The sequence below is a fragment of the Pyrus communis genome, chromosome 10 (genome assembly GCF_963583255.1).
Source record: "Pyrus communis chromosome 10, drPyrComm1.1, whole genome shotgun sequence".
Classification (NCBI taxonomy): Eukaryota; Viridiplantae; Streptophyta; class Magnoliopsida; order Rosales; family Rosaceae; genus Pyrus; species Pyrus communis.
The window spans coordinates 26,725,533-26,742,806 of NC_084812.1; the positions used below are offsets into that span (position 1 = coordinate 26,725,533).

Sequence of the window (17,274 nt, forward strand, 5' to 3'; positions counted from 1 at the left end):
AGCTTTGGGAAGTTGATGTGGCATAATCGTCATATACCAATTGATTCATAAATCGTGACTATCCATCCAAACGAAAGCATCTATGTAAACTGCGGTATGGTAGATTTTTTATGTTCTCCAAATTCATTATCTGCAAAATATGCATCTGTCGAACAACATAAGTCTAACTATACAACATTATCTTAACGGGGAAAAAAAACTACAAAATTTGAACTTCGATCTAATAGTTATTCATTAATTTCTTTATATCATTTGAATAAGAAATTATTGCATAAAATGAATGAATCTAGTTCACCACATTAGTAATCGATTCTAATTTGGTCAACATGATCGAATATGTGTGTGTGTGTATATCTATATGTATATATATGTGGCCATTGTATGCAAAGCCCTAACAGACCATCGTTCGCTTCCCATGTTTGTAGGGTACATGGTTCCCCTTCAAGCATTCTGGCCAACAGCTATGGTGGTCCATTAGACAAATTGGATGGCTTTAGTACATCGTCGATCTCTAGCCTTATATCAACATTGTGGAGTGCGGAACCTTTATCCCAGAAAACCTCAATATGCAGATGAGATATAACATTTGAATCAAGCAATTCACAGATACAAAAATTACTTATAAAATAATTTTGAAAGTAAGTAAAAAAAATCTGTTGTATGCCTATTACTTTCGCCGGACCCAAAAAAGGTGGGAAAGGCCTGAAATTGGCCAGAAAAAACTCGCATCTTCGTCGGAAAGCCCATCGCAAACTGGGCTTGTTGAACTCTTCGATAGAGGGGTAAATTCGAACATGCAAAGCTCGAATGTTGCTGTTAGGACTGATAGACCTCAAATGTTTGTTGGTTCTCGGATATATATCTTTCCTCCAGTTTGTTGTAATCTTTACATTTTGAAAAGCCTTGTAAATAGGGATTGCTTTCCCTGATGTAATCTAAAATGCAATATAAATACATGCAGTCTCTCGTTAAGGGGACATGCAATTAACGTGAACTCTTGAGCATTCTTAAGTTTTACAAGGACTCTCTTGAGTCCGGGGAGAACTGCGAGAGGGAAGAGAGAGAAGGGATAAGGAAGAATTTAAAATAATAATAATAATAAAAAAATTAACAGTGCATATGCGATCCAGGGCCATCATTGGAATATGGAAAAAACTGTGCACCCAGAACATAAGAAATACCTGCATAAAAGTATTAACACAAATGAATTATCTCATTTGAAGCTCATATCATGCGCAGCAAGCCAAAACAAACAATTTGAAGTCAGACCAACCAAAACAAACAAATGTCAGTCACCATGGAAGATTATCACAAAATCGCAGGACCCAGACAATCTGAATAGAGTGGGTTCTACGGGGTGGAAGAAAGCACAAAAGCTATTGCCACGGTGGAGCAAATCGGGGAAGGCAGGGTAGAGAAAACTTTGAGTTTTCGGGATTGAGTTTTCGGGCTAACGTGGAGCAAACTTTGAGTTTCAGAGAGTAAGATGCCGATTTTTGAGTTACAAGGAGCAAAATAAAATTAAAATCAAGTACCAAAGAACATAGCTAAAAATAAGCCTAAAATTAATTTGACAATATTATAAGTAAGTTAAATAATACAAGTCTTTATAAACAAATGCAAAATTCTCTCTCCCTAGTCCCTAATGTGAAATTTTACTCTTGAACAATCTTGCAACATGAGTAAGGGCTGGTTTGGTATTGCTGTACTTTGAAAAAAAAACTGTTTCTACTATGCTGTGAGAATAAGCAGCTGTGAAATAAAGCAGCAGAGTGTTCGGTAAACTTTTTTTTGTAAAAGTGCTTTTGAAAAAAAAAAAACAGTATTATAGTGTTTGGTAAACTTTTATGTAAAACAGATGTAAAAAAAAGCCGGTTTTTCAAAGCTGGGTTTTGCAACTTCTTGTTTTTGGCTTTTTCACCCAAAACTGTGAAAAAAAGTTGAAGCTGAATGTTTATCAAACACAAAAATAGCTCCCAGCTTTTTTTGATACCAGCTTTTTTCAGAATCACCTCAATACCAAACCAGGCCTAAGAGTAGACCCGACTTCTCTGTCCTCCCAATTCTTATACACTTTCATTCCCTTCTATTTTGTCCAGTCACGGTTAAGTCACGTCAACATTTTATACTTATTTTTTTATAGAGATAATAAGATAAAAAGTAATAGTGTCATAAAATGTTGACGTAACTTAACCGTAACTGCACAAATAAGAAGGCATTAAAGTATACGAGAACTAAGAAGGCAAATAAACCAGGTCCAGGAAGAGTAGCCATCTGCTTACGCTGTAAAGTGATTTATCTGATGTTGAAACTAGGGTGAAAACATGCGAGCATGATCATGACAGCTATTCCGATGACTGAATTGGAGGGAAATAGGACGCTATGTTTGAGGTGACATGTACAGAGAAAATACATGAAAACTGCAAAGTTTTACTCCACCGTTGCTTTCCAAATTTAGCTAGCTAGCTTATCCATTTCACCGATCGAATTGTTGCATCACCGTCATCAACACACGCACACTCTGAAATTTTGTCCTTGTGAGTTCAGAACAGAGGATGAATATCTTATCAGTTAGCAAATTTTTTATTTAAAGTGATATTTGTTAACTTTTTTGATAAAAATATTATTTTATTATATTTTTTAAAAAGATTATATTCACATCTCAAATTACTTTTCTCAAATTTTTTTAATTTTTTAATATTTCTCTATTGAGTGCTAGTTGTGTGTCAAAAAATATTAAAAAAATAAAAAAGTGTGGAGAAGGTAATTTGAAGTGAGTAAAACTGCAAATATAATCTCTCTTTTTCATATTATATTTGAATCACTTAACTAATAAAGATAGGTCTCATATGTGTTTTTGAGTCTTACATTTTTTAGACATGAGATTCACAAATATAACATTATTCCTACATTTGTCATTTGTACATTACACTTCAGGCAAATCTTAGCTATTCAATTTATCAAATAAAGTGAATCAGTTTACGTCTTATTAGAACAAATACATGTTTGCACCTTAGCACTAATATCTATCTGGGGTCTACTTTTTCGCTGTCGTCCCAACTTCTGTTCCCGCAAATTGAGCGAAAACTTCAATTGCTTTTCATAAATGGATTGAGAATTCAATTCCAAAAGTTAATATAAGTAAGAAAATGGGTGCCTTTTCCTCCGATTTTGTTAATCATTTTTTGTTCTCCTACTGGATCCCAGTGAAAGACACAATTAGTAGGATTAACTGATATTAGTCAACCTTTCACCCATCCATCATAAGAAACCTCACAGCATCCATGTGAAGTTCTCTTTGTGATCTTACGGAAGAGGGGAGAAGACGGCAAGAGAGATGGGTGAGGAGAAAGGCATAGAGACGCAGAGTGATATGGTGTGAAGGCGATGTCAATATAAATCCGATGTGGATGGATTAGATTAATCAAATGATCAAGATTAGTCTAAATTCACGCAAATGCACCAATAATAAATGTAGAGACTCGAGATTCGTAGATGAGCTCATTCTCTATTTGCAAATAATGTATCTTCACCGTAGAAATTTCATAATCAATCGGAACTGTTCAATTTCTTAATTTTCTTTTGTAGATTATCCTTACAAAAAAATTAATCGAATCAATAATTGTTTAGTCCTCCAATAAATGGATGATTCGTCGTTAATATGTTATATAATGTTGATTTACTTGATACATTTGAATAATTAAACGATCACCGATTCAAATAGCTTTTTGTAAGAATAATGTTCAGATAAAAATTAAGAAATTGAACGAATATTTTTACAATAAAAATATGTCATTTACAAGTAAATGAATTAACTCATTCACCACCCAAGATAAAAATGCAAGTATTATTCACAAGAATATATTTCTTAACACGATAATAGTGAGTCTTGTTTGGGGCTGAGCTGATGGATGACCAATTAATTGTTAACACGATATTCATATGATAATTACTAACTAGTCTTGTGTGAGAAACGCCATGTGAATTTGAAAGGAGAAATAAGGCCAAATAATTACGTACGGGACAACTAGGTACTAATGTCCCAACAACTCATGCATCATTTAAATGAAATGAATTTTAACGAAAAGTTAACGGTACTATTTATTTTAACAAAAAATCATATTTTTATACTAAAAAGTCAAATATAGTACTATTCACTTTACTCTTTATTTAGTCCTTATCATTAAAATTCCAAATTTTCAAATCATTTTCATTAGTTTTCTTTTAAATGAATTAGCTCATTCACCACCCATGAGGAAAATGCAATTATTATTCATAACAATATAGTGAGTCTTTGTTTGGGGATGAGGTGATGCATGACCAATTAATTGTTAACACGATATTCATATAATAATTACTAACTAGTCTTGTGTGAGAAACGCCATGTGAATTTGAAAGAGAAATAAGGCCAAATAATTACGTTGGGACAACTAGGTACTAGTGTCCCAACAACTCATGCATCATTTAAATGAAATGAGTTTTAACGAAAAGTGCGCAGTATTATTTATTTTAACGAAAAATCATATTTTTATACTAAAAAGTTAAAATCTCGTACTATTTACTTTACCCTTTATTTAATCCTTATCATTAAAATTCAAAATTTTCAAATTATTTCCATTAACTTTCCTTTAAATGAATTAGCTCATTCACCACCCACGAGGAAAATGCAATTATTATTCATAACAATATAGTGAGTCTTTGTTTGGGGTGAGGTAATGCATGACCAATTAATTGTTAACACGACGTTCATATGATAATGACTAACTCGTCTTATTTGAGAAATGCGATGTGAATTTGAAAGAGAAATAAGGCCAAATAATTACCACTAGGTAGGCCCTAGTGTCCCATCAACTCATGCATCATTTAAATGAAATGAGTGTTAACGAAAAGTGCGCAGTACTATTTATTTTAACGAAAAATTATATTTTTATACTAAAAAGTCAAAATCTAGTACTATTTACTTTAGCCTTTATTTAATCCTTATCATTAAAATTCAAAATTTTCAAATCATTTTCATTAGTTTTCCTTTAAATGAATTAGCTCATTCACCACCCACGAGGAAAATGCAATTATTATTCATAACAATATAGTGAGTCTTTGTTTGGGGATGAGGTGATGCATGACCAATTAATTGTTAACACGACATTCATATGATAATTACTAACTCGTCTTGTTTGAGAAATGCGATGTGAATTTGAAAGTGACATAAGACCAAATAATTACCTACAAGACCACTAGGTAGGCCCTAGTGTCCCATCAACTCAATGCATCATTACGTCGTACTATCATTTGAAGGGATGTTAATGTACATATTTTTTTAATTTCTAATTCATTCTTGTTAATTTATGTATTTTAATTTTCTTCATTTTATTGAGAATTGAAAATTAAAATAATGTGTACAAAGTAAAAATAAATATGTGAATAATATATCTCTTTTAAGAGACGGCCAAAGTAACTTTCTCTTCCCGTGTTAATTGCTTGCTCTGTTCAAGCTACTGCAGTAGTAGCTAGATCCAAAGATATGTACCGTGAATGTCATATAAAGATGAAAACTACAACCAAGCACGTGCATGAGTTATTCACTAAATAATTGATGCATCTTTGGAAGTACTTGTTGCGTGTTTATTGTAATCGAAATTAAAACAAGAAATTGAATTCTGATTACTTCATATTAGAACCAAATGCACGTTTACACCTTAGCACTAATATCTATCTGGGAGTCTACTTTCTCGCTGTCCTCCCAACTTCTGTCGCAAATTGAACGAAAACTTCAATTGCTTTTCATAAATGGATTGAGAATTCAATTCCAAAAGTTAATATACGTAAGAAAATGGGTGCCTTTTTCCTCCGATTTTGTTAATCATTTTTTGTTCTCCTACTGGATCCCAGTGAAGGACATAATTAGTAGGATTAACTGATATTAATCAACCTTTCACCCATTCATCATAAGAAACCTCACAGCATCCATGTGAAGTTCTCTTTGTGATCTTACAGAAAGGGGGGAAGACGGCAAGAGAGATGGGTGAGGAGAAAGGCATAGAGACGCAGAGTGATATGGTGTGAAGGCGATGTCAATATAAATCTGATGTGGATGGATTAGATTAATCAAATGATCAAGATTTGTCTAAATTCATCTAAATGCACCAATAATAAATATAGAGACTCGAGATTCAGAGATGAACACATTCCCTATTTACAAATAATGTATCTTCATCGAAGAAATTGCATAATCGATCGGAACTGTTCTGTTTTTTTTTTTTTTTTTGTAGATCATCATTACAAAAAATTAATCGAATCGATAATTGTTTAGTCGTACAAGTATATTAAATAAATGGATGATTCATTGTTGATATGTTATATAGTGTTGATTTACTTTGTGATGACCCGTCCCTAATTTTCTATGTAATTTTCTCCTTGAGTGTGTAAATTGATGTTTATGCCCTTGTTGACAAAGTGACGTGCACGTTGTTACAGTTAAGCCACGTCAACATCTTATATTAATTTTTTATAGCAAGAGAAAGACAAAATAAGAGAATGTGAGAGGATGAGATGGAAAGAAGAGGGGAGAGAATTCTAGTCTCCCAACAACTCAAGCATCATTATGTCGTACTATCATTTAAAGGGAGTGTTATCCACATAATTTTGTTTACTTTTCATATTTTTGTATTAATTTATATTCTTTGATCTTTTATAATTCATTGACGTTGAAAATTAAAAAAATGCGTAAAAATTAAAAATAAAAGTGTGAATAGGCACGTTTCTTTTAAAAGACAGCCAAAGTAACTTTCTCTAGTTTCCAAAAAATCAAAAAATAACTTTCTCTTCACGTGTTAATTGCTTACTTCGTTCCACCAACCGCACTCGTAGCTAGATCCAAAGATATGTACTGTGTTCAATAATGATCAAAACCATACCACAGTCGTAGCTAGCTAGATCCAAAGACATTTTCTGTGAATGTCATATAAAGATGAAAGCTACAACCTTGCAAGCATTAATCAGTAAATAATTGATCCTCGGATCCTTTTCCCGGGAATTTGAAAGTTCGTGTAATCATGTTCATTTATTGTACATTGTGCAGTTAAAAATCATTTAAATTTGAAATTTAAAATAAAATGTAAATAGTACCTTATGAAAAATAACTGCATGATGTACGATAAACGAACATGATTACACGATCCCCTGAATCCCCGGATCCGTTTCCCATTGGAAGTACTTGTGGTTTGTTTATTGTAATCGGAATTAAAACAAGAAGTTGAATTCCAATTACAAAGTATTGAAGTGGTAAGTTTACCAATCTTGGGGAATCAAAAGAATCGTGGTGTCCACATGAAATAAGAAAGCAAATTCACCCTTAAAAAATGAGTTGGCCTAAAGTTCATTTAATTCACCAAAATGAATAGTAATTGACTGCAATGAATAATAATTGGTTAAGTGCATCTCTACCCCTAAAACTAAATAGCCTAATCTATTTTATTAAAATATTATTAATTTTCATTATAAAATAATTAAAAAATAATAATTTTATTTTTAATTTTTGACAATTTTTTTATTTAAAAAAAATATATTATTAATTTCGAACATTTTATTTATTAATTTATTTTTTAAAGTTTTTTGGTTGAAAAATTTGGATTGTTAATCTAAAAATCGAGCAGTTCAGATTGTGCCACGTCACTAGCCGTTGGGTCTGAATTTCAAATTTTTTTGACCGTTGGAAATCCAACGGCCGAGGCTTAGCCACGTGGCCCATGTCCCGCGCCCCTTTAGTGCTCCTGCAGTGCGGGGACGCGTGCCATGCACCTAATGCAAAAAAAATTTGTGTTGTCTGCTGACCTTATGCTGGCGTCAGAATGACGCCAGCTAGGCTAGTTCCTAGCTTAGCCCATTTTAGGCTGGCTTATAAACTGGCTTGGATGGGCTACCCTATTTTTAGGGGTGGAGAGATTTTTTTGGGTGCCAGCCTATTTTTTTAAGATTTGGGCCAGCCTAAAAGATAGGGCTGTACTTGCTCTTACAAATGGTAAAAAGGATCATCGCATGATGCTTTTCTTGAAGATCCTAAGAATCTTGTGATTGCGATTGTTCATAGTATATTTCTCTTTCTCTCTCTTTCTCTCTTCCCCCTAATTATCTCTATAAATGCATGAACTCTAAAAGCTATTCTAGCAAATTATGAGCTTTCAAAAAAAGTCTAGCATTAGAAAGCATACATCATCTAACTATTAAGGGAGATGATGACATCTCAGCTGCAGAAACCCAACTATGCTCCATCCTTCCCTCTCTTACCAAAATCCTCTATTAACCCTAATCATCTGATTAAGCATGGTAGCCCCTCCCTGATCAGCATCCTTCCACGCCACCATGTCCATCAAAATCGTAATAAGAAAAACTCCTCATCCTTGGTGATCCGTGCCACTTCTAGTGATCTCAGACCATCACCTGCATCAGTGTCCACGGTTACTTCTACGGAAAATAACGCGTTTACGGTAAAGGCTTTGGTGAGGGTGACAGTAACAGGAGGGTTACTCTCCAGCATAGGCTTGACTCGGCCCCTCGATGACTTTACCGACTTGCTCGGAAAAACCTTGCTTTTGGAGCTTGTTAGCGCCGAGCTTGACCTCAGTAAGCAAGCAGTATTATAAGCATACTAAATATATAACTTTTTCCATTAAACAGAACACACACAGATTATCTTGCAGCCTCAGCCAGTTTGACCGTGGTTAATAATATCTCAAATTATGTTATCTTTATTTCCACTAATATTTTTGGAGTTTAGAGTTCTTTTTTTTATTTTATTTTTTTGGTTTGATACAAGTGAGATCAGTTGCATGTTCTAGACTTCTAGTGTATTTTTTATTTATTATTCGTTTGGGCTTTTTTTTATAACAAAAATAATAAACGATCAGCCCCAAGGTTATTCAAAACAGCCTTTCTTTTTCCTTTATATAGAAACAAATTGGAAATCAACTCTATCGCACTTCCAGTGTGGGAAGGTCCCCCAGGGCAACTCTCTATTAAATCCCCTTCAATGAATAGTAACTGCTTTTAATGAACAGAAATTATCTTTTGCATATATACCTTTAAACTGAATAGTCCTGACAATAGACAATTGGATTGAAATGGTCCATAGTCCACCGGGCAATTGGCATCGCTGGACTTGCTCTCAGAAACCTGATTCAATGGATAGAAATGCCCTTTTCAATCTGTACTATTCGAATCCTTTCTGATGAATCAGATTATCAGATTGGTTTTGAGATCTACATATATAATATATATAAAAGAAAATTTAGAGTGCAAAATAATTTTTTTGGACTACTAATAACAGTTTTCATATATAAAGTCCCCTTCATTTAAGGGAGAAGTTTATTTAAAGGATTCTTTATAAGGTTGCCTCCATATCGTATTTCAATAGTAAGTTTTTTTATAATAATAAAATTAAAAAAAAAGGACTACCCAGATTTGAAATTATTTAATTGTTTTATTAAGTTGTAGTCATATTAGTATTTTTTTTTTCCCCATATTTTGAATTTATCTAATATTTTCCAAAAATAATCTCTACAGTACTAAGATATATACATACGCTTTGAACATCTACTGTCTTCCTTCCCCGTTTCTCTAAAGTACTAAGACAGATACGCTTTCAACCCATGCCCTATCTTCCTTTCTTTCCAAATCAACTGTCTCTCTATGATTGACAGCTGGGAGCGATTTGCGATCGTATGGTGAGGGGATTCATTTCTTGACAAGGATCTCTAAAAGTTTAAAATCTCATAGTTATTCATATTGACGATCTTTATACTTAGATTTGGTACAGGGAGAGAGGAAGAGAGAGGAAGAGAAAAGGAGAAAAAAATTGACCGCGGCAAGTTGAACAAGAGTTATTGCCGGCGGGTGTGATGGCGATTTTGGTTAATGTTTTCTAATGAGTTTGTGCTTTTTTCTCCATCTTCAGTTTTTGTTTTAAACTTTAAAAATAGAGATATTTTGGAAAGGAAAAATTAGTATCCGGTCCTAGTTTCTAATGTTCATTAACTGAGATCTTTTTAGTTTTTAGATTTTGATCAAAGTTCCTAATATTAATGTATTGATAAATTACATGTCAGTTACATAATTTTTTAAAATAAAATTAGTAATTGATTTAGGATTTTAATATTCACATCCTTATTAAACTCCTAATTAATTTTCATTTCAAAACATTTCCAAAATATAAAAAATAAAATTAGAATAAGTTTGTACCCATTATTTTTCTATAAAAAAATTTCAAGTTTTTAATCTTATATGTACCCGTTCATATAATTCTTCAATTTTTTCTAATCTTAAGTGTACCTATTCTTAAATATACCAATTTGTTAAATGTAAAATGTACATTTTTTTAATATGAAGTATACCTATTTTGTTATATAAAATTTATTCAATGTTTTTTCTAGTTCATTTTTAAAACTTATATGGGTATATTTTATTTCGTTGATTTGAGAAGGTATCCATGTCAAGTTTAATAGAAGAAATTTAATAATGTCATTAAGCCTAATATATACATGTGTGTGTGTGTGTGTGTGTGTGTGTGTATGTATATATATATATATATATATATATTTTTTTTTTTTGAAAAATGTAACCATGTTTTGGTGCAATAATTTTTTAGTTAGTTTTGATGAACGTACCCATGTGTATATATATACATACAATATATTGGAAAGTATTTATTTTTTTATTCCATAAATTATGAGTTTTACTTAAAATCTCATTAATATAAATAACTACAAACTTTATTTTTAATTTAAAAATATAATAACTTACATAGAAATACATTATTACATTAATATCAGAGATTTCGATAAAAAATTGAAACCATAAAGGTTTCAATTAAAGAACATTGATAGTTAGGGATCGCATCTAAAGTCTTCTTTTTAGAAATAACAATATGTGGGAGCTAAATGATTTGGAGTTTTGCATTTTTTTATAAGGAAAGTTAATGAAAAGGGCTTGAAAACTTTGAGTTTTAACGATAAGGACAAAATAAAGGGTAAAATGAATAGTATCAGGTTTGACTTTTTAGTGTAAAAATGTGGTTCTTCGTTAAAGTGAACAGTACCGCGAACTTTTCGTTAAAACTCCATTTTTTATAAGTTAAAATGGTGGTGATATAAGGTAGGTGGAGAAATAAGTTAAAATGGTGGGTCTAGAAACTCCAAAAAACTAAACTATTTAAATTATTTTTTAATAGTTAATGTAGCTATAAACCCAATAAAATAATAAAATAAATATTTAACACATCTATCTAAAAAAAGAAGATTTAATACTTGTGTTTAATATGTCACATCAACCATCAAATAAAATTTTGATATATTTATTTGACATATCCTTTAAAAATGCTTTGATTCAGCAATAACGTTTTCTTTGCTAACATACATGCATATCACGTGTGATTTTACAATTGTGTGAACAAATAGCCCTTTAAATTTTAGAAATATTGATTAAGGGCATGTTTGAAAGTGCACTTAAATAACTAAAGCGTTTTTGGTAAAAATATTTTTGAAATTAATTCTTAGTAAAAATTCAAATGAATATTGGAAAAGCACTTAGTGCTTCTTGCAAGAAGCACAAATCTGATACTTCTTTAAAAAGCACTTAAAAGTGCTTTTAAGTGCTTTTGAAACTCAAAATCAGTTTTACCAAAAAACTTCCAGTCATTTTAAAAGTACTTCCAAACAAATCCTAAGTTTGTTTAATTGTTTCTCTTAACAATAACTAATCTACTCACTACATATTTCTGAATTGGGTTTTGTCGTAGAGACGGGGTTGGAGAAGGAAACAGTGAAGGGGTATGGGCACAAAGTGAGCCACAAGGATGCCGAGGTGGTGTATGAGGCTACTTTCACGATCCCAGCAGGGTTTGGAGAGGTTGGAGCTGTTCAGTTAGAGAATGAACACCACAAGGAGATGTTCATCAAGAGCATCGACCTCGACGGCTTCCCAAACGGCACTCTTAATGTTCCGTGTAATACCTGGGCTCATTCCAAATTTGACAACCCAGTGAAGAGAATTTTTTTCACTAACAAGGTCCTTTATTTTAGATCCTTATACTTTTTTGTTTTCTCATTATTATTGTGCAAACATTTATATATATATAACTTCTTACTGATGGTTCAATTTGCTAAATAAATGAACTATCCGAATTGGAATGCTAGTGCTATATGTTAGCACTCCTCATCCTGCGCGTTAGTTTAGCCTTTTGGGCTATACTGTTGCAATTTTGCAGTCCTGTTGAGATTCATGTCTTCTACATGTCGTTGATGTACTGTTGATCGCTTTGTTAACTTGTATCTTAAAATTACCATATGTTTTGACTGGTTGGCTGACATAGTGAATTTCATACAATATCATTTGAAGCGGTAATTTGTGTGAACATGTAATGAAACAGTCGTACATACCATCAGAGACACCGAGTGGGTTGAAGAAGCTAAGAGAATTGGAGCTGCAGACTTTGCGAGGAGATGGAGAGGGCCAAAGAAAAACATCTGATAGGATCTATGATTATGACACTTATAATGACATTGGCGATCCGGACAGCAAAGATGAACTGGCTAGGCCTGTCCTTGGCGGCAAAGATCACCCGTACCCGAGGCGTTGCAGAACTGGAAGACCACGCTCTAAAAAGGGTAATTATATAACCAACTAATTACGTACTAATCCCCCAAATGGTTGTAAAAGGTAGAAATCATGTCATCTTCTACTCAAGAGGTCCATGGTAAAGAAAACTTGGCTATACTGGGTCCTAACCCTGCCTCTTCTTTCTTTCTCACTCGGAATATGAATTCATGTCACGAGTGAAATAGGAAAAAGAGGGGTAGAACCCTTAGCTTCCAATTTTGCTCCCATAACCTAGACATTGAAAACTAAAAATTTGTTTTAGTGCGTGTACCATAACATGCATGTAAATTTATGTTATGTGCTTTTTGGAGTGGAAACTTATGTAGTTCAAGAAGTTAATGTTAAGGAGAATGATTCTTAGTATGAACCATTTGTTTGTACTGTGCCTAATTGCTAGTGTGGGAAATTGTTTGGCTGAGAAACTATGAGAGCAATGCGATTATCGTGTCATATATTTTCTACCAATATTGCAGATCCTTTATCGGAGCAAAGAAGCAGCAGTGTGTATGTACCAAGAGATGAAGCTTTTGCAGACGTGAAACAGCTGACATTTTCAACAAAGACCCTGAAATCTGTGCTACATGCTTTGCTCCCTTCGCTCGAGACAGCACTTCTTGACCCAGACCTAGGATTTCCATACTTCACAGCCATAGATTCACTGTATAACGAAGGAGTCGCGTTACCTAAGCCAAAGACTGGTGGGTTTTTCCAAACAATCATCCCAAGGCTAGTCAAGGCCATTACAGATGGTGAAGATGATCTTTTGCTCTTTGAGACCCCCGAAATAATAGACCGTATGCCTCCCTCCCTCTCTCCCTGTGTATAGATTGCGATTGAGCAAAACTTTTTAAATAATGATTCTCTCATGAGGAAAAGAAGAGACCACCTAATTGTTGGCTTCACCCCGCATATTACTTTTGCTTTATATTGCAGGTGATAAATTTGCTTGGTTTAGAGATGAAGAATTTTCCCGGCAAACTCTTGCTGGTCTTAATCCATATAGTATCGAGCTAGTGACGGTATGCTTCTTTATTAATTTGCCGATACAAGCTGAAGTTTTTCACTTCAATTAAGAAATTCAAATTTGTACTTTCCATTTCTCACCCTAGGCCTCCATTTTCCTTGGTGTTCAAGTAATTAAATGTTAGAAGAATATCTTGTTTTAGTTAATTAAACTCTCTTTTATTTTCTCCGGCGGCACTGAATTGGCACTGAATTCTACAACTTTTGGATGCAGGAATGGCCATTGAAAAGTAAACTCAACCCCCAGATTTATGGCCCCCCTGAATCATTGATCACAACTGAGCTGGTTGAGAAGGAGATCAAAGGTTGTATGACTGTCACTGAGGTATAATAAACACACTCCAATCTCTTTAACTTGCAACCGAGTTATGCCATAAGTAAAAGAAGATTGCTTGAACATGAAATGCAGGCCTTGGAAAGGAAGAAGATGTTTATTTTAGATTACCATGATCTGCTCATGCCTTATGTGAACAAAGTAAGAGAGATTGAAGGTACCACACTGTATGGTTCTCGTACACTATTCTTCCTCACTGAAGATGGGACACTGAGGCCTGTTGCCATTGAACTCACTCGACCGCCTGTTGGTGACAAGCCACAATGGAAGCAAGTCTTTACTCCAACCTGGGATGCCACCGGTTGCTGGCTCTGGAGGCTTGCTAAAGCCCATGTTCTTGCGCATGACGCCGGCTATCATCAGCTTGTCGTGCACTGGTAAGAAACTCACACAAGATGGCTTCGAATCCATTTTTATATTGGCATTGAATTACCAAATTAGTCCTGTAAATGGCATTTGAGTGATCCGAAAACCACGAATGTGCAATTTCACATCATACCTCCTGCTCAAGTGTGCATCTTCGGTTATTGTAGCTGTGGCAATTAGGAAATATGAGACTAAGTTATGGGTAATAACTTGTTTGTCCTTTAATATTTTCATAGGCTGAGGACTCATTGCTGTACAGAGCCATATATAATTGCTGCTAATCGACAATTAAGCGCAATGCATCCCATCTACAGACTTCTGCACCCTCATTTCCGGTATACAATGGAAATTAATGCTCTGGCTCGAGAAAGCCTCATCAATGCAGGTGGAGTCATTGAGAGCACCTTTTCACCTGGAAAGTACTCCATAGAGTTGAGTTCTGCCGCTTACGACCAGCTTTGGCGCTTTGACATGGAAGCTTTGCCAGCAGATCTCATCAGAAGGTATTTTACTTGATAAAACTAGCATAAAACGATTCCAAACTATTTGATGCAGGAAACTTTGTACAAATAAGATTTTTGATATCTAAAAAGAAAACTTCATAGTAAACCCCCACGGAATTTGAACTGCTTGTTCATATTTGTTTGATTTGATTTCAGGGGAATGGCAGTTGAGGATTCTACAGCTGAGCATGGCTTGAAGCTAACAATTGAAGACTACCCATTTGCAAATGATGGCCTCATCCTGTGGAATGCCATTAAGGAGTGGGTGAGTGATTATGTGAACCACTACTATACAGACCCAAATCTTGTTGAGTCTGATACAGAGCTTCAAGGTTGGTGGACAGAGGTGAGAACCAAAGGCCATGCAGACAAGAAAGATGAGCCATGGTGGCCTGTTTTGAAAACCCCGGAAAATCTGATTCACATTTTGACAACCATAATTTGGGTAACAGCAGGTCACCATGCAGCAGTCAACTTTGGCCAGTACATGTATGCTGGATATTTCCCTAACCGCCCTACAATTGCTCGAACCAATATGCCAACTGAAGATCCATCTGAGGAGTTTTTCCAAAACTTCATGAAGAAACCAGAAATGGCTCTGCTGATGTGCTTCCCCTCGCAAATTCAAGCGACAAAAGTTATGGCCGTCTTAGATGTGCTCTCGAATCATTCACCCGATGAGGAGTATATTGGTGGGAATCCAGAGTCATCTTGGGCTGAAAATCCTGTCATCAAGGCCGCATATGAGAAATTCAATGGCAATTTGAAGAGGCTAGAAGGAATTATTGATGAGAGGAATACCAATTTGAAACTGAAAAACAGAGTTGGAGCAGGCGTCGTTCCATATGAGCTTTTGAAGCCATTCTCATCACCCGGTGTCACAGGAATGGGAGTTCCAAACAGCATCTCCATCTAAATTTGATGATGATATTTGAGGGTGATGATGTAAAAGCTCTATATATATTCTATTTGGCCCTTAGTAAAACAATTGTTAGAATTTGATTCAGACTGTGCTAATTGAAGAGAGGATGAGAAAATCACAGGAAATGGAGATGAATATGAGTGTTTCTCTCTCTGCAAAAATCGCAGAGGAATGTTCTTCTTTCTATTATCTCACTCACACACACATTGCACTGCATACCGGTTAGTTATGCATTTGGATTCCCACCATTACATCAGAAAATGATCTCAGCCACACATCTAGCTGAGTTCAAGGATCATTCCACATGTCACTTAGACAAAATTAGAATAGGAGCCTTACACTTGGTAATTTTAACCAAAGTGGATACACAGCTAAATACAAGGCTTATTTACTAAATTCAAATTAGCTCAATGCTTATATACTAACACTCCCCTTTAAGCTTTGAGCTAATATGACTCCAAGCTTATCTCTGAGGTAGTTGAGCTTTCCTTTGGTAAAGCTTTGGTAAAAATGTCTGCCATTTGCTCTTTGGTAGGACAATAGACTAAATCGACAATTCCTTACTGCAAAGCATCTTTGATAAAATGATACCTTCTATCAATGTGTTTTGTCCGTTGATGAAACACTGGATTCTTAGTTATTGAAATTGCAGATGTGTTGTCATATTGCAATAGAGTTACTTCAGTTTGTAGCTCCCTAAAATCCTCCAGAACAAACATGAGCCATATGGCCTGAGCTGTGGCTTTTGATGCACTGATATACTCTGACTCTACAATTGAAAGTGCAACACAGTTTTGCTTAATAGATGCCCATGAAAAGACTCCACTTCCAAAGGAAAATGTATAGCCATAAGTGCTTTGGCTGTCATCAATTGATCCTCCCCAATCATTATCAAAGAACCCAATCAGCATTGCATTCTTCCCCTTTTCATATTTCAGTCCATGGTCTAATGTTCCTTTGACATATCTAAGCACCCTCTTGGCTGTTCCATAATGCTTATTTGTAGGACAATGCATATACCTAGCAAGTAAGCTAACTGCATACATCACACTTGGCTTTGTAGTAATGAGATATAACAAACTTCCCACAATCTTCCTGTATTGCTCTTCATTTGCTGCACCACTTCCATCATCCTTTTTCAATTTTTCAGTAGCAATAAGGGGGGTGTAAACAAATTTGTACTCACTTAAGCCAAATTTATTCAACAAAGAAGAAGCATACTTCGTTTGATGAATGAAAATGCTCGAACCAGTTTGAATCACTCCCATTCCAAGGAAATGATGGAGAAGTCCCAAATCTGTCATTTCATATTTCACCTTTATGCCTTGTTTGAATTCATCCAGCATCTCTTGATTGCTTCCTGTATATACTATGTCATCCACATAGATGGATATAATTAGTATATCTTTCTCTCCCCTTGTCTTAGTATAGATGGTTGCTTCACTCAAGCTTTTCTCAAACCCACACTGAGCAAAATA

At 34.5% G+C, this 17,274-nt stretch overlaps 1 protein-coding gene across 1 annotated transcript; it reads left to right on the forward strand.

Moving 5' to 3' along the window:
- The first annotated feature begins 8,153 nt into the window (after positions 1–8,153).
- On the forward strand, positions 8,154–15,950 carry LOC137747576 (linoleate 13S-lipoxygenase 2-1, chloroplastic-like). The gene is made up of 9 exons (XM_068487707.1): positions 8,154–8,619; positions 11,789–12,057; positions 12,419–12,656; positions 13,122–13,442; positions 13,582–13,667; positions 13,886–13,996; positions 14,081–14,382; positions 14,608–14,874; positions 15,031–15,950. The coding sequence occupies exons 1-9, from the start codon at positions 8,229–8,231 to the stop codon at positions 15,788–15,790; spliced, it is 2,745 nt and encodes a 914-aa protein (XP_068343808.1). The 5' UTR covers positions 8,154–8,228; the 3' UTR covers positions 15,791–15,950.
- The last annotated feature ends 1,324 nt before the right edge of the window (positions 15,951–17,274 follow it).